Source organism: Leopardus geoffroyi, chromosome B4, assembly GCF_018350155.1.
Source record: "Leopardus geoffroyi isolate Oge1 chromosome B4, O.geoffroyi_Oge1_pat1.0, whole genome shotgun sequence".
In the NCBI taxonomy this organism is placed as follows: domain Eukaryota; kingdom Metazoa; phylum Chordata; class Mammalia; order Carnivora; family Felidae; genus Leopardus; species Leopardus geoffroyi.
This window is the reverse complement of record NC_059341.1, coordinates 43,365,738-43,387,746: the sequence shown is the minus strand read 5'-3', so window position 1 is coordinate 43,387,746 and position 22,009 is coordinate 43,365,738. Positions and strand designations below refer to the sequence as shown.

Genomic DNA, 22,009 nt, shown 5'->3' with positions numbered 1-22,009 from the left:
AAACACAAGCATGCTGTTATCTGTGTTACTGCCTTGGATTCCCGCGGTAGGGTTTCATGGGGAAAATCTCTGTGTTTCAGTGAGATTCCGCATCGTCTCTGTGGATGTCAATTTTCACCCTGTGAATGAAACGGTAAGTCTCCTGACAGTGGATGAGTGTGGGGAAAACAAGCACAAACTTAAGGCCCATTCTTTTGAAAAACATGAGACCAATATGATCTCATAAGTGGTGCCACTGCTGGAGAATGAGGTCGGTTCATCCACCACATTATCAAAATACAATATTCAGTTGAAATTATCTTTTTAAAGAGCCCAGTCATTTTGGGGGCGCCCGGGGAGCTCAGTCTGTTAAGCGTTCACCTTCAGCTCAGATTATGATCTTGCAGTTCCTGAGTTCAAGCCCTGCCTCAGGCTCTCTGTTGTCAGCCCAGAGCCCACTTAGGATCCTCTGTCTCTCTCTCCGCCCCCCTAACCCCCCCTCCCTTCCTCTTCCACTCCCGTGTGTGCACACGCTCTCTCTCTCTCTCTGTCTCAAAAAATAAACATTTTAAAAAATCTTTTTTAAGTGTTTATGTATTTTTTGAGACAGAGAAAGAGAGAGAGAGCCTGAGTGGGGGATGAGCAGAGAGAAAGGGAGACGCAGAATCTGAAGCAGGTTCAAGGCTCCCAGCCATCAGCACAGAGCCTGACACGGGGCTCAAACCCACGAACTGTGAGATCATAACCCGAACCAGAGTCGGATGCTTAACCAACTGAGCCACCCAGGGGCCCCAAAAATAAATAAATTTTTTTTTAATTTTTTTTTCCAACGTTTTTATTCATTTTTGGGACAGAGAGAGACAGAGCATGAATGGGGGAGGGGCAGAGAGAGAGGGAGACACAGAATCGGAAACGGGCTCCAGGCTCTGAGCCATCAGCCCAGAGCCTGACGCGGGGCTCGAACTCACGGACCGCGAGATCGTGACCTGGCTGAAGTCGGACGCCTAACCGACTGCGCCACCCAGGCGCCCCAATAAATATTTTTTTAACCCCAGTAACTTTGATTAAACCAAGGAAAGTAAGTGAACTTGGTTTCTCTCTTTTTTTTTTTTATTTTAAAATTTTTTTTTTTAACATTTATTTATTTTTGAGACAGAGAGAGACAGAGCATGAATGGGGGAGGGTCAGAGAGAGAGGGAGACACAGAATCTGAAACAGGCTCCAGGCTCTGAGCCATCAGCACAGAGCCTGACGCGGGGCTTGAACTCATGAACCGCGAGATCATGACCTGAGCCGAAGTCGGATGCTTAACCGACTGAGCCACCCAGGCGCCCCAAACTTGGTTTCTCTCTTAGAGAGATGGAGAATTTCTCAGAGATAAATTTCATCTGCAAAATAAACTCACTCTTTTGACCTTTTTACTTAAGTGTAGGTTTCCTCCATTGTACATTATTTCATAAAAGGAAAGTCATGACTTCTCAAGAGATATATATGAGAACTAAACATGTAAAACTAAACTAAACATGTAAAATGCATGTGAACCTGGGGCACATTTCCTTGTTTGGATAAAAAATATGCCCACAAACTGGGGCACATTTCCTTGTTTGGATAAAAAATATATACAGACTCACTTCCCCTGATCCAGATAGGCTATCAATGCTGAGGTCATGGCTTTCTTTTTCTAACCTCCATCCCACACTCATACTATCTTTTTTTTTTTTCTTTACAGTTCTCAGTGGTTTATATTGAGGTAGGTAAGATCTTATGCATCTCCGTTGGGATGTGAACTTAACTACAAGTTAGGTTCCACTGCCTCTCCCGCCTCCTCCTTCCCCTCTAGCACTCCACCAAAACTAAACACTGTTTTCCCTATCTATCTTAAATCCTCTGGAGACTGGGTAAGATGTAAATGAAAGAACAAAATGCCCTGAGATGATACAATTTAGTGACTTTTCCAGTATTCCTAACCAAAATGGATACCCGTTGTAATCTTTAACATCTCATAGCTAGTAACCTTGATGCCCTTTTCTGAGCATAGTTTTCCTAGAAAACTTTGTTCACTACCTTTGATTTGTAGTAGTCAAAGTACCTTTGATTTGATTTGATGTAGTCAATTTGCCAACTGTCTACTATCCGACTCCCAATGCGCCCTCCCTGGAAAGCTGCCCCTCTACTCAAGATACCTATTTCAATGGTTTCTATGAACTCATGTTTTTACCTATAGAATCCCAAGAAGAATCGAATTTTCCAATGGCAAAGTGTCAGACTGCAAGGGGGACTCAGCCAGCTCTCCTTCCCACTCTCGGTGGAGCCCACCCTGGGTACCTATAATATTATGATGCAGAAGGAGTCAGGGGGAACACTACAGCACTCCTTTGAGGTGAAGGAATATGGTAAGAATTCTGCATGTGTTCGAGACATTTATGACATTAGAGTATTTAAGAGCTTAAGAGTTTCTATACATAGGTACAAGCAAAAATCTAGCATATAGTAGTTGAAAAATAGCAAGTTTTTTATTTATCTCAATATTTACTAAGTGCTTTTCATGCGCTATCTTGTTTAATCTTCACATCATCGCTCTGAGGCAGATACTGTATTATCCCCATTTTACAAATGAGTACATGAGTACTAGAACTGTTAGTAATTTACCAAAATCACAGAGCCAGCAAGAGGCAAGAAATATTTTATTAGGTCCATTTGACCCTATTCAATCAGAAATTGTTAACCAATACCATAAATGTGTGCATGCATCTGTTGATCTATATCTTATAACTGAGGGTACCTCTGGGCCGCACCTATGACCTAGACCTATACTACTCCAACCAAAGTAGTCAGACGTTGAAGCCACCTTACCAGTTATCAGTTATGTGGATTTTCTCACGCCAATTGAACGTGGGTGAGGAGACTTGATCAACAAAAGCACGATTCCCCAAATTCACCAGACCTGCCACGGGAATTATAGAACAAGGATCTCTTGCGGGAACATTAAACTAATCTTACACAACTGTGAGAGAGGCTGGAAAATTAAGGGTCCAGCAGGAGGAGCTAATGAGTCAGAGGAAATTACTAACCAGTTCTCCGGAAGCATGGGTGGGGACAAATAAGTTAGCTCCCGCAAGGGTCCCTTCAGATGCCAAAGTGGACCCCCAAGGGCCACCGCCATAGAAGAATCTATGGAAGGCCATACATATACATATCTCTTCATATCCACTGCTTCAGTATTTCTGTAGTCAAGCATCTAGTGGTAGATCTTGGGCCTCTATCAGTCAGCAGGACTCGCGGCTGGGAGGAAATGGACACAGAGAAGGACAGAATTAGGACAAATTGGAATCAACTGGCTTCTCTGTACCTGTCACCACATCCAACCATGCGGATCTTTAGAGACTCAGGGTGCTTCTTTCCTTCCGTCTTTGAAATCTTAAACAAATTCAAAGGAGATGCTAGGAAAGGTAATCCCAGCTTAACCAAGTTAACGCAGGACAAACTACCCGTGGTCATAAACACATCGCCCTCATCAGTGGTGGCTCTGCTGCTCCTTATTTCAGATGACATCATTTCATGCAATCTTACATTATAAGGTTCTGTAAGAGAATCATTACTAATACTTGCGAGATATCCTTCCCACCTTCATGTCTTTCTCCCTTCTGTTGACGACAGTTTTGCCCAAATTTGAGGTCCGAGTGAAAATGCCCAAGGTTATCGGCTTTCTAGATGAAGAATTTGTGGTAACTGCCTGTGGCCTGTGAGTTACATTTTTTTTTTTCATTCCAATTCTATTTCCCGGCTCTATTTGCATCGGTAACTGGACTTCAAGGTGTTTTAATTCGAGAATGACTTTCTCCAACTAGGGAGCATGAGAGGCAGCATATGACATCCTACTAATAATAAAAGTATTGCCTGACCCCTGAAAATGTGCAAGACTGTGTTTTAAGTGCCTTGCCCCTATTAACATTTATTCTCACACTAACCTTGGGAGATGGGGATAGGTATCCTTCGTTTGTAAATGAGGAAACTATAACACATAGAGGATAAAAAAAAACTTGCTCAAGTTTCTACAGATAGTAAATGACAAACTGGAATTTAACCCAACAGTCTGGCTCCAGGGCCTGAACTTTTCACCCCTCTCCTATATTGCTTCTGCAGTTAAATAAAAAAAAAAAAAAATCTAGTTTCATGAAACTTTCTACAACCGAAATTGAATGCAAGATGTCCAACTCAAGGTCATGCTCATGCTCATAAATTCTGTGTTATTCTGTGTCGTACAATCCGCATTTTTTTTATTGCTCCTGATTTCCTAAACTATGGGAAATTAGAAAAAAATTAAGAACTTTTCTTAAGTAGATATATAGATATATAATGTATAGATATATAGATATATAGAGATGTATACATGTGTCATAGTTATTTCTTCCCTGGTTACCTCTTGGTGTAGTAAGACACTCTTCACGTGTACTGAAGATACACTGTACCTCTTGGTTTTGAAAGCAGTGTGAGGATCATCGTATCTTCATCTTTCTCGCCAGTTTTGATGCCGTAGATCTTTCCCTTAGAAGGGGGAGCACTTTCAGTCAGGTTTGAAGATTCCCCAAAGTGAGAGTTAGTAAATCATTTATTGCTTTATCAGCATTGCTAGAAACCGGGGTGGGGAGGACTATAAGAAGAGGAGACTCAGGGCCATTGAAGCCAACTGTCACCTACCCCACAGTTTTGGCTAAAGCAAGAGGTCTCAAACTTAAGTAAGCATCTGGATCTATTGAGGTGATTAGCTAAAATGTAGTTTCCTTGGCCACGTCTCTGGAGATTCCAATCATGAACCTAAGGAAAGATTGAGGACTCCGAATCGCAATACCTCTCAGGTAATTTCAGGGTAGATGGTCCATGAAGCATATGTTGAGAAAGAGCATACTAACCTGGCTTCACATCATATCTTCATTCAGCCTGCTCTGACACATACCACAGAATGGTTAGTTTATAAACAACAGAAATTGGTTGCTCACAGTTCTAGAGGTTGGGAACCCCAAGGTCAAAGTGCTGGCATGGTCACATTCTGGTGAAGGTTCTCTTTCTTGCTCATGGCTGGTTGCCTTCTTGCCACGTCCTCATATGGTGGAAGGGGCAAGCGATCTCTCTGGAGCCTCTTTTATAAAGGCACCAATCACATTCATGAGGGTTCCACCCTCATGATCTAAGCACCTCCCAAAGACCTCACGCCTAATGCCTTCATCCTTGGTGTTTAGGATTTTCACATACAAATTTGGGGGGTGCAAACATTCAGAGCATACCATAGCATATCCTTCCCTCAGATTTGGCAGAATCAGACTAAGTCATTATGATACTGTTCATTTATAACATTTCTGTTCGATAGCTAGTGCTTTTGAACATTTAAATTTCCAGTTAAGTTCTCATTTATCTTCTTACAATATATACGAATTAGAGATGACTTAGAAATACACCATCTAGAGACCCTTAAATTTTTCCCCCAAACAACTTAGGAGGCATTGTCAAAGGTGGAATTATAACTTAGATAATCTGATGGCAGAGAAAGAAGGAAATAAGACAGAGTAAAACCCCAACTGGAAAGGAGGAAAGATCTGAGAAAAACCACATTATTAATTTTTCATTTGGAGGTGTTTCCAAAAGATTCAGTAAGTATTTTCTCTTAGAGTTGTAGATGTATATCCACTTGGATAATTAAGACGGTTTCAGAACACATGCTTCTAAAGAACAAATGCTGTGTAAGGAATCACAACAGCTATAGATGAACAAGATGGATATATGAGTGGATCAAATTATGTGAGAAAATATCCGAGTTATTTATATTAAACATATTCTCATCTATAACTGCTTGACTGTCATAGATACACATATGGAAAACCGGTCTCTGGTCTGGTGACAATTAATGTATGCAGAAAATATTCACGATACCACTCCAACTGCCATGGAAGATATTCGCAAAAGATCTGTGAAGAATTCAGTCAACAGGTATATGGAAACCACTCTCCCCAGGACACTAACAACAGATCTTGTTTTCTCAGGGATTATAATGCAATAAGGAATATCATACAATAGAATACAATATTGTATTGTGAAAACGGTATAACAAAGAGTAGTGTTTGAAATGGTCCCCTAGAAAAAAATGTAGAATAAGGGAAACATTGTAAGATTGCCTGGCAACGTTAGGAGGTTTCTTGATAGTTGGGTTCATGAATTTATACTGGTATTTATGCGGCCAGTTTTGTAATTCCTTCTGACAGCCATCAGCATGCCAGATATAAAGCCATAAAATAATGGGGAGGTATCCAAAGTTGGCTTTTATCAAACAGATAACAGAAAAAAAAAATGTAGCCAATGTTAAGAATTTGGTCAGGGGGAGGAGGGTGCCTGGCTGGCTCAGTTGATAGAGACTTTGATGCTTGAACTTGGGGTTTTGCATTCCAGCCCCATTTGGGGTGAAAAGCTTACTTAAAAAAAGAATTTGGGGGGTGCCTGGGTGGCGCAGTCGGTTAAGCGTCCGACGTCAGCCAGGTCACGATCTGGCGGTCCGTGAGTTCGAGCCCCACGTCGGGCTCTGGGCTGATGGCTCGGAGCCTGGAGCCTGTTTCCGATTCTGTGTCTCCCTCTCTCTCTGACCCTCCCCCGTTCATGCTCTGTCTCTCTCTGTCCCCCAAAAAAAAATAAATAAACGTTGAAAAAAAAAAATTAAAAAAAAAAAAAAAAGAATTTGGTTTGTAGGAGAATCAAATGACATGCTATCGAATCGAAAGGGCATGTGGAAGAATATGAAACCAGCATCCGGTTTAAGAGAAAGAGACCTACAGGGACAATGAAGCCCTCAATGACGTCAAAGAATGTAACAACATCAGAAAGTAGAATCTGTCGTATAAAAAAAGAAATGTATAGGGGCGCCTGGGTGGCTCAGTCGGTGAGCGTCTGGCTTTGGCTCAGGTCATGATCTCACAGCGGGTGAGTTCAAGCCCCGCCTCGGGCTCTGTGCTGACAGGTCAAAGCCTGGAGCCTGCTTCGGATTCTGTGTCTCCCTCTCTCTCTGCCCCTCCCCAGCTTGTGCTCTGCCTCTCTCTCCTTCAAAAATAAATAAGCATTAAAAAAAATTAAAGAAAAAAAAGAACTGTATAAATTACTGAGTTCAGAAAAAGAGTACATAAAAGCCCAGAGAGTGGCAGTGAGTGGGCACTGTAAGGGTATGGAAAAGAAAGTTATCAGAGCTGCAGAGAGCAAATGAATGAAAGGCTAGGATGATGAATATGATAATGAATGTCAAGACAAACATCAATAAGCAACATAAACATGAGAGGAATTTAGTTACAAAACCTTTAAGATATCAGGGATAAGGGATGAATTTTTATTTTCAAGTGAGTAAATTAAAATACGATTAAGTAAATTAAGTATGATTACATTTTATTATGCAATGAATATTTTCATGGAAATAAAAAAATGAAAACAAATCTTTCTTAAGGTATGGACCCCAATATTTAGTTGGGAAATCTATTATAATGATTCATATATTCAATGAATAGATGTTTTGATTAATGTCCTAGACATGGAGAAATACAGTGAAGAAAACATAATCCTCAGTCGATGTTTAGATAAAGGTGGTCACAGAGGAGATGTTACGTCTTTTTTTAATTAATGTTTTATTTATTTATTTTGAGAGAGAGAGAGAGAGAGCGAGCAAGGGAGAAGCAAACAGACAGAGGGAGAGTGAGAATCCCAAGCAGGCTCCACGCTGTCAGCACAGAGCCTGATGTGGGGCTCGAACTCACAAACTGTGAGATCATGACCTGAGCTGAAACCAAGAGTCAGATGCTTAACCGACTGAGTCACCCAGGCGCCCCAGAGATATTATGTCTGAGCTGAGTTTAGAAGAGTAGTAACCGGGGCGCCTGGGTGGCGCAGTCGGTTAAGCGTCCGACTTCAGCCAGGTCACGATCTCGCAGTCCGTGAGTTCGAGCCCCGCGTCGGGCTCTGGGCTGATGGCTCAGAGCCTGGAGGCTGTTTCCGATTCTGTGTCTCCCTCTCTCTCTGCCCCTCCCCCGTTCATGCTCTGTCTCTCTCTGTCCCAAAAATAAATAAACGTTGAAAAAAAAAAAAATTTAGAAGAGTAGTAACCGTTAGCCCGGATAAGAACAGGAGCAAGAACGTCATCGTCTGAGGAACAGCATACGCAGAGACGCAGAATTACAAAATATAACAGCGCATTTGGAAACCAGGAAGTTTAATTGGGCAGAAGCAGAATAGGCTTTCAGGAGAGGAGAGGGAAGCCAGAGGCAATGAGTAACTCGAATAATGAAGAAATATGATGTCATCTTTGGCTTGGGAAGGGATAAGCACCTGAAAGATGTTCAGAACATTTGTAAAATTTCCTTTGGCAGGAAATGTGGGGCACAAAATTTTCGTAGATTGCTAACTGACTTTTGTGGCAGCAAATCAGAAGACCCAGGAATTCTCTTTCTTTCCTTTCAGGCAGACGATAAAGGCTGTTTCACACAACTTGTACAGACGAAAATATTCCAGCTGAGACAAAAGGGGTATGACATGGCAATACAAGTGGAAGCCAAGGTCAAAGAGGAGGGAACAGGTTGGCATTGTTTTTAAATATTGATTAATTCATTAGGTTACTAGTTTATTAACCTTTTTTCAAGGTTATGTATGTATGTGTGTGCATGTGTGTGTCTATGTGTGTGTTTGTGTGTGTGCATATATTTATAACCATAATAACATTTTCACAAGAAATGTAAAAACTAGGAGCACCTGAGTAGTTCAGTGGGTTAAGCGTCAACTCTTGACTTCGGCTCAAGTCATGATCTCACGGTTGGTGAGTTGGTCGGGCTCTGCCCTGACAGTGTGGAGTCTGCTTAGGATTCTCTCTCTCCCCCTCTCTCTCTGCCCTACCCACACTTGCACTCTCTCTCTCAAAATAGATGAACATTAAAAAAGAAAGAAAGAGGGGCGCCTGGGTGGCGCAGTCGGTTAAGCGTCCGACTTCAGCCAGGTCACGATCTTGCGGTCCGTGAGTTCGAGCCCCGCGTCGGGCTCTGGGCTGATGGCTCAGAGCCTGGAGCCTGTTTCCGATTCTGTGTCTCCCTCTCTCTCTGCCCCTCCCCTGTTCATGCTCTGTCTCTCTCTGTCCCAAAAATAAATAAACGTTGAAAAAAAAAATTAAAAAAAAAAAAAAGAAAGAAAGAAAGAAAGAAAGAAAGAAAGAAAGAAATGTAAAACCTAAAGGCCAAATGAGCATGAAGAGAATTAATTCTAATAGAGAGGCAAAGTTTATAAAGTAGCATGTGGGCTGATTTGTACAGAATGGATAATATTTTGAAAGCTAGCAATGGACTGAGAAAACAGCATGATTCACATAAAATAAATGTGTTTGGTCTCAGAAGGATCTAAAAATGTAGGTAGGGGCTAAGATGTGTAAAAAGTAAATCATATGCCAAAAAGGTTAGACTTTATTATGAAAAGCCTTGGATATCTTCAGATATATTGGAGCAGAATGTTCTAAATAAATTGATATTTTAAAAATATAATTCTAGCAGACATGAAGGGGACAGGCTAGATGAAACAATTTTAAGGTATCACAGTGTGATACAGCAGATTATTCAAAATCGCTTCAAAGATTACAAATCTGGGACCTGGAAAATGGAATTGCCATTAACCAAGATAAGGACTAGATGTGAAAAAGTTATGGTAAGGAGGATGTGTCAAGGACAATTAATTATAATCTGGAATACCAAGGTAGAATATGATTCGTTCATCCTCAAAAATAATTTTAAAAGAAAACCAGAGCAAAATCAGGACCATAAATGTATATCTGAAACAATTCCTCTTGTATCTATACCCTTGTAAGAGTAAATGCAATTGTTCTGAAAGAGAACTCACTTAGCTTTGCTAAATTGAGGCTAGAGGCAGACAAGGAGAGGCCCAAGGACAGAAATAACTACATTTAGGACATAGTATCAAATCAGTCAGAATAATAAAATTAGAAGTCATAGGGATGGGGGAAAATAATAAAATAGAGTTTCTTAGAAGACACTGGAAGGGTTTCAGTGGTACTGATGTATGAAGTATTTCTGAGAACTCACTTGGATGAAGTCTGAGATGGAAATACTATAGTGGGAGAAAATAAGGGATTTTTTAGACTTTGATAGAACAGTGCTTTAGATGATGAAGGTAAAACACAGATTACACTTCAATAAATGGAAAGGCACCAGGTGTTGGCTATACCTTGCAAGGGCCATACAAGTGAAAAGAAGGGTCTTTCTGGGTAAGTGGTTTGTGATAGAAAATAAGCATATTTTAAACATGATTCCAATGTAAAGAATCACGTTGCATGCAGAAATTCATGGGGAGAGGGCAGGGATCTGAGAGAGATGGAAACAAAAATGGCGCAAGATCACAGAAGAGGTGAGAGGAGCTTAAGAACATAGAGCAAGTTGGGGCGCCTGGGTGGCGCAGTCGGTTAAGCGTCCGACTTCAGCCAGGTCACGATCTCGCGGTCCGGGAGTTCGAGCCCCGCGTCAGGCTCTGGGCTGATGGCTCAGAGCCTGAAGCCTGTTTCCGATTCTGTCTCCCCCTCTCTCTCTGCCCCTCCCCCGTTCATGCTCTGTCTCTCTCTGTCCCAAAAATAAATAAACGTTGAAAAAAAAAAAAAAAAAGAACATAGAGCAAGTAGGATGCTTGCGAAACCAGAGGAATTGGGGAATGAGGTAAAATAATTTTTTGTACGAAGGTGAAGCTAATGTCAAGTTGCTTGTATTTTCTAAGTATGAGAAATTCTAGAAAGGAGAAGATATAGACTACAGTAATTTGTTATGATGGAGTGAAGCTGGCTTGGAGGTAGGAGGTGAGTTGAATATATAGAACAGTTCAACCTCGCTTATTTCTTTTTCAGAGTTGGAATTAACTGGGCATGCATCATGCGCAATCACAAGCACCTTAAGCAAATTGAAATTTACAAAAGTGGATACATATTACAGACATGGGCTCCCTTTTTTTGGACAGGTAAAATATCTTTTCAATAGAATCATAATGTGGGGGATGTGGCCTGTAAGAAAATGAATTTTTGTACCCCAAAGTATAATTTGTTATAAAAAATAAATATTTATTTCGAGTCAGGAAAGAAATTATGGCAAATGACAAACTTAAAAGGCAAACACTATCACATGCAGAAAAATACAGCACACTTTTATTAACTTCTAACACACCTCTAGAATACATTTTTCCCTGTGTAGTTTGACTGCATACTCTCTACCTGTTTATAAACAATGGTTTTGTTTTATAATTTTTTAAAGATACTCTTTCATCTAGATGATTGAGATTGAATTTTTCATATTGGTAGTTTTAAACACATTTTTTTCAGCTTCAAAGATTAGTATCAGTAATCATATTGGTAAATTTTCAGACTGATATCCAGCTGAGTAAGTAAGCTATCAGTTTTCTTTCGTATAAGAGATAGAAGTTTTCTGGACATTTAAAATTTTCTTCTTTAGTAACTAATCTTTAACCTGACAGTTGATAGGCAATTTCCTTATTTTAGTGATGTTGTGAATTGTATATTTTCTTCATTTATTGCAGTATTTTGCATCAAATTGGCAAAAAATTAATAAATGTATAGATATGGTTGCATAAGACCGTTTCAAACCAAGAGGAGAACATGAGCAAACTGAGGACTTAAAAGATGAATATGACTTGGCCAGAAATTTAAGAAAGAAGGGAGAATGGCCAAGGCTCTAGGTTTTAAATAGTTTTTAAAGACCAAGGAAGCGGGGCGTCTGGGTGGCTGAGTCAGGTGAACGTCCAACCCTTGATTTCGGCTCAGGTCATGATCCCACAGTTCATGAGATCGAGTCAGCGTCAGGCTCAGAGCTAACAGTGAGGAGCCTGCTTGGAATTCTTTCTCTGCACCTCTCTTGCTTGTGTTCTCTGTCTCAAAATACATAAATAAACAAATTTTTTTTAATTTAATTTAAGCAAATTATTTTAACTGAAGAGCGAAGAGCTAAGAGGTACCCAGGGTGACTGGCTGAGATAGAAGATATAACTGGATGGACTATATAGTTGTAGGTAAGCCAGAGCAGCCCTTGAGGGCCTTTTAGAATAAGCTCAGAATTCTGTACTGAGGAGTTACTAAAGGTTTTAAGGAGAATAGCATGATCAGTTTAGCTCAGGCAGTATAGAGAATGGTTTGAAGCCAGCAGGAAGCAAGAAGGAGGTGAACTGTGTAAGATTAAATAAAATGGGGGCGCCTGGGTGGCGCAGTCGGTTAAGCGTCCGACTTCAGCCAGGTCACGATCTCGCGGTCCGTGAGTTCGAGCCCCACGTCGGGCTCTGGGCTGATGGCTCAGAGCCTGGAGCCTGTTTCCGATTCTGTGTCTCCCTCTCTCTCTGCCCCTCCCCCGTTCATGCTCTGTCTCTCTCTGTCCCAAAAATAAATAAACGTTGAAAAAAAAAATTTTTTTTTAAAAGATTAAATAAAATGGTATTGGAAACCAGATGGAGAAAAATATTGTGTCCTGTCATCTGAGAAAAGAGGTAGAGTTAAAATAAAAACAAAGCTTTCAGAATTGCAATTTGGGAAACGTGGATTTGGGCAACAATTCAAATAGTGCCCCCTCGCCCGCAAGAACAAAAATCAACGGTTTTTCAAGACAAAGGGGAATTCTTGTACATGTCTTTTATGAGGAATTTCGATTGGCCTTGGTGGCAGAAGACTAATCTTGACTGAATGTAAGTGGTTGCTAAGGATATCATCGAGCAAAATCTCCTGCAGCAGGTTGCAGGTGTTCGGGCTGAGTTTGGTCCAGTTCCGAAGTTCATGGTTCTTCTGGTGAGGACGTGCCTAAGGCTGATCTCCTTAATGGCCTCCCAGCTCCATTGTAACCCTTTTGATAAGAGACCTCATTTTATTTCACCTTTCACAGGTTTTAACTGGAATGGCAGCAATGAATCTAGAGAGAAATGAATAGGAATAAAATGCGCTCGACAGGGAAAAAGATAGCATTTGGCCAATGGTTAGATACAGTCAGTCAAAGAGAGAAAAATGATTAAAAAAGAAAAGAAAAAAAGCCTATGGGATGAATAGAAGCACCATATACTGAGACAGAGAACACCAGGGAGGAAGAAAATTGGGAAAGGTAATATCACGAGTCCATTCTGGGATATTCGCAGTTGTTTCAGGCTCAGGGAATATCTATATAGAAAAGCCAAATAGTCTAGAGCCCAGAAAACAAGTCTAATTTTCAGATTCTAAGATCTTCGGTAAATGACAGCAGCCACGAGGTCAAGAGGTGAATGCAACAAAGAACGGAAGATGCCATTGCTATGTAACCCTTGACACCAGCTATCTCTTCCTCACTTCTAGGTTCTTCTAGTCAATGAGAAGAATCAGCCAATCCCCAATAAAACTGTTGTCGTCACTGTGGATGGAAATGCGTACCATTCCCACTTTATCACGGATGAGCATGGTTTGGCAGACATTTCCATTAATACCACCAGGTTCACATCTTCTTCACTCACAGTTTTGGTAGGTGGGAAGGGGCATCTGGGACTGCAAAAAGATTGCTGAGGCCACATAATTTAAGGGTATATGGGAAGCATGTAAATTCTACGGAAAAAGAAATGGCAACACAGCGGAAAATAGAAATTAAGCAATGTAGAGACCTAACTCAGAAGAAAACATGATCTGCCAGAAACCTTTTACTTTAGATTGACTCCATTTACAACCTGCCGTAGACATTTATTGGCTCATCTTGACCTTCCCTCGTAAAATTCAATGTTTTCCCAATTCTGTTACAGATTAGATTTTCTTGATTTCTTCGATGTGCCGCTATTGTTTGTTTTCTGTAGAAGGTTCAAATAACTTTATGCAGTTTATACGCAAAGGGTATTAAGAAAAAGTAATTGGTCTTGACTGTGAGTGAATATCATCTACTAAATCAGTATGGCACAAGCATAAATAAAGTTAAGGGAAAGTCACTCACAGATTATGCTTTATGTGGGAAAACAAACTATAACGGAGCCAAATAAACATGGTTCACATAAAATCTTTAGTAAATGAGGGAAACCTGGGTGGCTCAGTCGGTTAAGCGTCCGACTTCGGCTCAGGTCATGATCTCACAGTCCGTGAGTTGGAGAGCCCGCGTCGGGCTCTGTGCTGATGGCTCAGAGCCCGGAGCCTGCTTCTGCTTCTGTGTCTCCCTCTCTCTCTGACCCTCTCCCATTCATGCTCTGTCTCTCTCTGTCTCAAAAATAAATAAACACTAAAAAAAAGAATCTTTAGTAAATGACAGAGTAACCAACATGTACATAATGTATTTTCAAGACCTTTATTCTTTCCACTAGGTCACTTACAAAAAGAGCAACCGCTGTTTTGATAACTGGTGGCTTGAAGAATATCATATGCCGGCACAGCACACTGTAAAGCGTATTTCCTCCCCGAGCAAGAGTTACCTACACCTTGAACCTGTTACTGGTACCGTGGCCTGTGGACAAACCCAGGAGATCCGGGCACACTACATCCTGAATGAACAGATTCTAAAGGATGAAAAAGATTTGACCTTCTATTATTTGGTAAGAACAGAAGTAGCTCTTCCTAATTACAAGACCTCAAAAAGATGGAGTTCTTATCGAAGTGATACGCTTTGTAAGACATCAGTGAAAACCTTTTCTTGTCCTTATTTTTATGCTTGAAGAGAAGTCGCTTCCTAATACATTATCAATGCTTTCATTTCTCATTTATGCTCTGGTCTCCACTGGAATTTCTAAGCTTTTTTCTGAGTTCCAGTGGAAAATTATTGAAGGAGAGAGGAAAAAGCCAGGGAGAATGCCTTGTTAGACAAAAATAACGTTTTTCTTAGAACTCAATAGATAAATAAGCAAAGGGTAAGAAATCAAGAACTTATTCAACAGGAAATAAAATTATAAACAAGCTTCTGGAAAATATTCAGTTTTGACATTAATTGAAGAAGTGAAAAATAAAACAATAAAGTAGTAGCAATACACCTGTAAAGCTTCTAAATAATTACAAAGCTCATGACCAGTGTTAAATGAAGGGAAAAAGGGCATTGACAGGCATATCATAAATTGATATGATACTTTTGTTGAGGCCAGTAAACCTATTTGTGCCCTGAGATTAAAAATATAATCCCTGGGGCACCTGGGTGGCGCAGTCGGTTAAGCGTCGGACTTCAGCCAGGTCACGATCTCATGGTCCGTGAGTTCGAGCCCTGCGTCAGGCTCTGGGCTGATGGCTCAGAGCCTGGAGCCTGTTTCTGATTCTGTGTCTCCCTCTCTCTCTGCCCCTCCCCCGTTCATGCTCTGTCTCTCTCTGTCCCAAAAATAAATAAACGTTGAAAAAAAAAATTTTTTTTTAAATATATATATATAATCCCAAACTGGCAATTACTCAGATAAGTCATTTTAAGAAAAAAAAAAAAAAAATACATGTAAGAGACTCTGTATAGGAAGATTAACTGTAGACAATATTTGTTTTTAATTTTTTTAATGTTTTTATTTATTTTTGAGAGAGACAGAGACAGAATGTGAGCAGGTTAGGGGCAAAGAGAGAGGGAGACACAGAATCCGAAGCAGGCTCCAGGCTCTGAGCTGTCAGCAAAGAGCCCGACGCGGGGCTTGAACTCACAAGCTGTGAGATCATGACCTGAGCCAAAGTCAGACGCTCAACCGACTGAGCCACCCAGGCGCCCCGTAGACAATATTTTTTAAAATTCTATTGAGGGGCGCCTGGGTGGCGCAGTCGGTTAAGCGTCCGACTTCAGCCAGGTCACGATCTCATGGTCCGTGAGTTCGAGCCCTGCGTCAGGCTCTGGGCTGATGGCTCAGAGCCTGGAGCCCGTTTCCGATTCTGTGTCTCCCTCTCTCTCTGCCCCTCCCCCGTTCATGCTCTGTCTCTCTCTGTCCCAAAAATAAATAAACGTTGAAAAAAAAATTTTTTTTAAATAATAAAATAAAAATTCTATTGAAAAGTTTTTTAGAAAGTTGACAGTAAGTCAGAATCGTAGTGTTATTGCTTGTTAGTTATGTGACGTTGGGCAATTTACCTGATCTCATTTGTAAAGACAAACGTCAATCATCTTACCTGAATACTAGGGATGAGATTTATATCCACTTCATGGGAATACTGTGCACATTAAATAAAATCCTATAACTAAATAATTTAGCTCAATGCCTGGCACAAAGAGAGTGTCCAATACCTTTGGTTTTTTAACAATAGAGAATACTTACATATATTTTGTATCTATCTGCTTTTAGTATATATTGCCTTGTGTATGTTTAAAATATTTGTTGAAAGAATATGCAAATTTGAAATATCAATATTCAAGATAAATAGCAAATACTAAATAAAATACTAAAACATTGCAAAACATATATTTGTTATTTAAAGTATGTAACTCTAGAGGCGCCTGGGTGGCTCAGTCGGTTAAGCGTCCAACTTCGGCTCAGGTCATGATCTCACGGTCCGTGGGTTCGAGCCCCGCATTGGGCTCTGTGCTGACAGCTCGGAGCCTGGAGCCTGTTTCGGATTCTGTGTCTCCCTCTCTCTCTCTCTGCCCCTCCCCTGTTCATGCTCTGTCTCTCTCTGTCTCAAAAATAAATAAGCGTTAAAAAAAAAAAAAATTAAATAAATAAATAAATAATGTAACTCTACATATAGGAAGATACTGAAAGAGAACTTTAGTGTTCAAAACTTCTGGGTTGCAGTAGTGAGCTAATTTATTTATATATTTTGAATAGGTTCTTGTAAGTTTAATATGTGCCTTTTAAAACGGTAATGGATGTCTTTCTGTCTTCAGATCAAAGCAAGAGGAATCATCGCCCGATCAGGAATCCACGTGTTGTCCATTGAGCACGGAGAAAGTAAGTACTTCCAGGATTTCCCTTTTTTTTTTTTTTTTTTTTTTTCTCTCGTATACTCAAATTCTGTACATTTTAGCAAGACGGAGCTACTTTTACATTTTACATTTACATTTTACGGAGGTCATGGTCACCAACCTTCTTCCATCAACCAAAGACGAGGATAAGCTAATACAAAACAAATAAACATTTTAAAGGTTGCGGGGGCGGGAGGCACCTGGGTGGCTCAGTTGGTGAGGTGTCCGATTTTTTATTTCAGCTCAGGTTGTGATCTCACAGTGGTGAGATCTAGCCCTGTGAGATGGAGCCTGCTTGTAACTGTCTCTCTCCCTCTCTCTCTCTCTCTCTCCTCCTCTCCCCCACTAGCCCTGTCTCTCTCTCTCTCAAATAAATAAACATGCAAAACGATGGCATACTAGGTTCATTTTAGTCCATTTAGTAATTTCTCTTATTTTTGTAACATTTCTATATTTTAAATTTTATTCCTAAAGTAAAATATATTCATTTTATAATTAAATGTTTTCAAATGCATATATTTTTATTAAAATGTTAATTTTTATTAACTTATTTATTTAAAAGTGCAGAAAATCACCAAGGAAAAATTTTACTGTGTACGTCTTTGTATTCACTTCCTATTTCTGCCGTAATACATTACCACCCACTTTCTGGCTTATAACTACAAATTTATCATTTTACACTTCTGTAGGTCAGAAGTCTCACTGGGTTAATATCAGGGTGACAGCAGGACTGGCTGCCTTCTAGTGCTCTAAGGAGTTACCTGTTTCCTTGCCTTAGAACCTCCTGCATTCCTCAGTTTGTGGCCCCTCTGTCTTCAACCCCAGATTGAAGGAGCACTTCATCTTCAAATCTCTGCCCCCTTTTTAAAGATCACTATGATTCAGGGGTGCCTGGGTGGCTCAGTCGATTGAGCGTCCGACTTCGGCTCAGGTCATGATCCCACAGTTGTCTCCCTCTCTCTCTGCCCCTCCCCGACTCATGCTCTGTCTCTCTCTGTCTCAGAAATAAATAAACATTAAAAAAAAAAATTTTTTTTTTTAATAAAGATCACTATTGGGCTCACTTGGATAACCTAGAATGATCTCCCCTTCTCAAAGTCCTTGACGTAATCACATTTGCAAAGTCCCTTTTGCTGTGTAACATAACATGTACACAACTTTTTCAGATTATGATATCTTTGGGGAGGACGTTAATCTGCCTACCACAAACTGCCCTCTGGCCCCAAAGATTCATATCCGTCCCATATGCAAAATGCACTCACCCTATCCCAACAGCCCTAAAAGACTCAATCCTTTATAGCATTAACTCAAGTCCAAAATCTCATGTAAGTATCATCATCTCAAAAGTCCCAAATATCATCTTATTGTCTATGTTAGATATCGGTGGGGCCTTAAGTGTAATGCTTTCTAGGACAAAAAGAGTTATCAGTCCCAAGAAATTTTGAAAGCCGGTTGGACAACGTCAGGTTTCAGAATACTGCTTAAGCTGCATCATACAAGTATTTGCATGTGATGTTTTCATTTGTGCTCAGTTCGAAACATTGTCAGATTTCCCTTTTAATTTCTTCTTTGGACTCTGGGTGAGTCATAGAATAAGTATGTTTTTTAGTGTCTAAATATTGAGGTATTTTTCAGAAACTTTTCTTAGTGATTTCTAACTTCATGCCATTGTGGTCATTTCTTTTAAATTTACTGAGACATGTTTTATGGCCCCACATATGGTCTATCTTGATAAATGTTAGTATTTCTATTCTTCTGCTCTTCAGCGTTTTCTAAATGTCATTTCAGTCAAGTTGGTTCACAACATTTCTATATCTTATATGGCACTTTCCTTCTGAATTTTCATGAATCCCCAACATCTCTCGATTTCTGTTATCCCAGGAAGGATAATTAACTTTAAAAAAACGGGGGGGGGGGGTCTGTTACAAAAAGATAAATACATTTGGTCTGTTTATTTGTTACATGTCCCTAGGCTAAATATCATAAATAGCTTCCTTTTTTTCTGTTCATTTGATAATTATAAGCTATAATTTTACAAAAACAAAATAAAAATAAAATAAAAACTTTTATTAGCAGCATGTTTAGGAATCAAAAAGCTCATTCACCCAAGGTGAATCAGTATATGCAGGAAAAAATGAAGGAGTACCCATTACAAAAATTAAAATATGTTTGTCTTTTACCTTTGAAACCCCATTTCCGGGGCGCCTGGGTGGCTCAGTCGGTTAAGCCTCTGACTTCAGCCAGGGTCACGATCTCGCGGTCCGTGAGTTCGAGCCCCGCATCAGGCTCTGGGCTGATGGCTCAGAGCCTGGAGCCTGCTTCCGATTCTGTGTCTCCCTCTCTCTCTGCCCCTCCCCCGTTCATGCTCTGTCTCTCTCTGTCCCAAAAATAAATAAACGTTAAAAAAAAAAAAAAAACTTTAAAAAAAAAAAAAAAAAAGAAACCCCATTTCCGTGTCCTTGGCACAGAGTGGGTACACAAGAAATATTTTTTTTTTTTTTTAATTTTTTTTTTTTTTTTCCTGACGTTTATTTATTTTTGGGACAGAGAGAGACAGAGCATGAACGGGGGAGGGGCAGAGAGAGAGGGAGACACAGAATCGGAAACAGGCTCCAGGCTCCGAGCCATCAGCCCAGAGCCCGACACGGGGCTCGAACTCACGGACTGCGAGATCGTGACCTGGCTGAAGTCGGACGCTTAACCGACTGCGCCACCCAGGCGCCCACAAGAAATATTTTTAAAGTAATTCATAAATAAAGGATAAGATATCTCTTTGTCTACAACTTGTGGTAGCTAAACTTTATTTGAAGTTTACATATTTGAACTATATTTGAAGAGAACTAACTTTGAAAATAATATATCTTCCTGTCTTGATATATCTCTATAATAAGAGTTTTGGGGGCGCCTGGGTGGCACAGTCGGCTAAGCGTCCGACTTCAGCCAGGTCACGATCCCGCGGTCCGTGAGTTCGAGCCCCGTGTCGGGCTCTGGGCTGATGGCTCAGAGCCTGGAGCCTGTTTCCGATTCTGTGTCTCCCTCTCTCGCTGCCCCTCCCCCGTTCATGCTCTGTCTCTCTCTGTCCCAAAAATAAATAAACGTTGAAAAAAAAAAAAAAAATTTTAATAAAAAAAAAAAAAAAAAAAAAAAAGAGTTTTGGATGAAAAGTCCATGCCCTCAAGATGTTGTTATGCTTTTTTTTATGTTTATTTATTTTTGAGAGAGAGAGAGAGACAGAGTGTGATCAGGGGAGGGGCAGAGAGAGAGGGAGACACAGAATCCGAAGGAGGCTCCAGGCTCCGAGCTGTCAGCACAGAGCCCGACGCGGGGCTGGAACCCACGGACTGCGAGATCATGACCTGAGCCGAAGTCGGATGCTTAACCACATGAGCCACCCAGGCGTCCCTGTTGTGACACTTTTTATGTGCTCTTTATATGGTTTTAGTATTATGGTTTCAAATTACTTTATTGAAGTATAATTAACACACAGTGCTGTAGTAATGTCAGGTGTCCAATATACGGGCTTGACAATTCTTTACATTATTCGGTGCTCACCACGATAAGTATAGTCACCATGTGTCATCAAAGAATGTTACTACAATATCATTGACTATACTCCCTAGGAGATCTGGCCATTAGCGGCAACATGGATGGACATAGAGCATGTTATGCTAGATGACAGAAGCCAGAAGTTTCGAATTTATTTTGACCCTGCTGTTTCCGTGCTTCTTCACCCCAAGCTGCCCTCCAACTTTCTAAAGACACAGGAAAGCTATACTTTTGAAAGAATTTCCTGCTACCCGGAACTTAGCTCGTTTACGAGAAAATTAAGTGTGGACATCACATAAGCACTATGCAATGCACGCAGAAAGAAGCAACTAAGATAAATATAGGCAATTCCCCGGTAAAACTCAGATTCACACCTGGTTTTGTCGGTAATTATTCGTACCCGTATCTCTGCGGTATTGAAAATGCCCTGAAGGTCCAGACGAGGTTGCGTTCTTTGCCTTTTCCTCGTGCATATGACAGGAATTGTGTTGATGTGGATCATAGGTAGAGGTAATTAACGATATCTAGAAGTTCTTCCCTCTTGATTTCTTTCTTAAGAAATCTTTTTTTTTCCTTCCAAGATTTCATTCAAATTCAAGTTAGTTAACATATAGCAGAGCCACTGGCTTCAGTAGAATTTAAGTGATTCCTTACTTCCATATAACACCCAGTGCTCATCCCAAGGAGTGCCCTCCTCGATGCCCATCCCCCATCTAGCCCATCCCCCACCCACTCCCCTCCTACAACCCTCAGTTCGTTCTCTACAGTAGAGTCTTAAATCTTTTTTTCAATTGAAAAACAGAAAGGCACATTAAATGCGTTTTGCGACTTGAGCAGAGGAAATGCACAATGTATCCTACACTTTTCCGGAAAAACGCCATTGGCTCAGCGCATCCGCACTCAACACAACTGCATACACGATGGTGTAAATGCAAGTCTCCTCTTCCTTTAGTGTGCTCCAAATGTTAGAAGGAGTTAAGTCATTAGAGGGTCTCTTCTGTATAAAGTTGAGAACTCCTCCCTCTTCCTAATCAAGTATCTTGAACGTTTTCTTACTCTCCAGTGAAAGGGGTATTTTCCTTCTCCTTTCGAGTGGAGTCGGACATCGCTTCTGATGCCCAGTTGCTGCTGTATGCTTTTTTGCCTGATGGAGAAATTATTGCCGACACGGAGAAAATCAACATTGAAAACTGTTTTGCCAATAAGGTGAGTCACCTGTATCAGCAGTCCTTTTATTCATCTCCCCTTTTGAAGGACGGAAAAGAAAGATGTCGCGGCCGTTTCTAAAACTGCCATATAGTGTCCCTGGAACTTTCCTCCGAAGGACATCCAGAGGCCGAGAGTGATGCCATACCCTGAGAGGGCTGGTGAAGAAGTTCAAAGCAGGTGGCCCTAGACACACAATGTTTAACAAGTTTCTTGTTTTATCTCAAAATTCATGTGCAATTCAAAATCTATTCTGTTATGCAACCTGAATAGTTTTAATCTTGACGTTTCCTTCCCCAAATTCTCAGTTAAAAATGATGTCTCCCGAGGATGTGTCCATTTCATCCCATCATACCCCCGACGCACCTCAG

The 22,009-nt window shown here is 40.6% G+C and overlaps 1 protein-coding gene across 1 annotated transcript in view; it reads left to right on the top strand.

The window, feature by feature from the left end:
* The window catches only part of LOC123590582 (pregnancy zone protein-like), a 49,307-nt gene that overhangs the window by 3,366 nt on the left and 23,932 nt on the right, over positions 1–22,009 (top strand). The window contains exons 4-14 of the mRNA XM_045463857.1: positions 81–133; positions 1,709–1,729; positions 2,204–2,372; positions 3,637–3,721; positions 5,838–5,961; positions 8,461–8,575; positions 10,889–10,998; positions 13,358–13,519; positions 14,338–14,565; positions 16,809–16,872; positions 21,496–21,638. Coding sequence (XP_045319813.1) covers positions 81–133; positions 1,709–1,729; positions 2,204–2,372; positions 3,637–3,721; positions 5,838–5,961; positions 8,461–8,575; positions 10,889–10,998; positions 13,358–13,519; positions 14,338–14,565; positions 16,809–16,872; positions 21,496–21,638 — 1,274 coding nt within the window. The remainder of the gene's footprint in view (positions 1–80; positions 134–1,708; positions 1,730–2,203; positions 2,373–3,636; positions 3,722–5,837; positions 5,962–8,460; positions 8,576–10,888; positions 10,999–13,357; positions 13,520–14,337; positions 14,566–16,808; positions 16,873–21,495; positions 21,639–22,009) is intronic.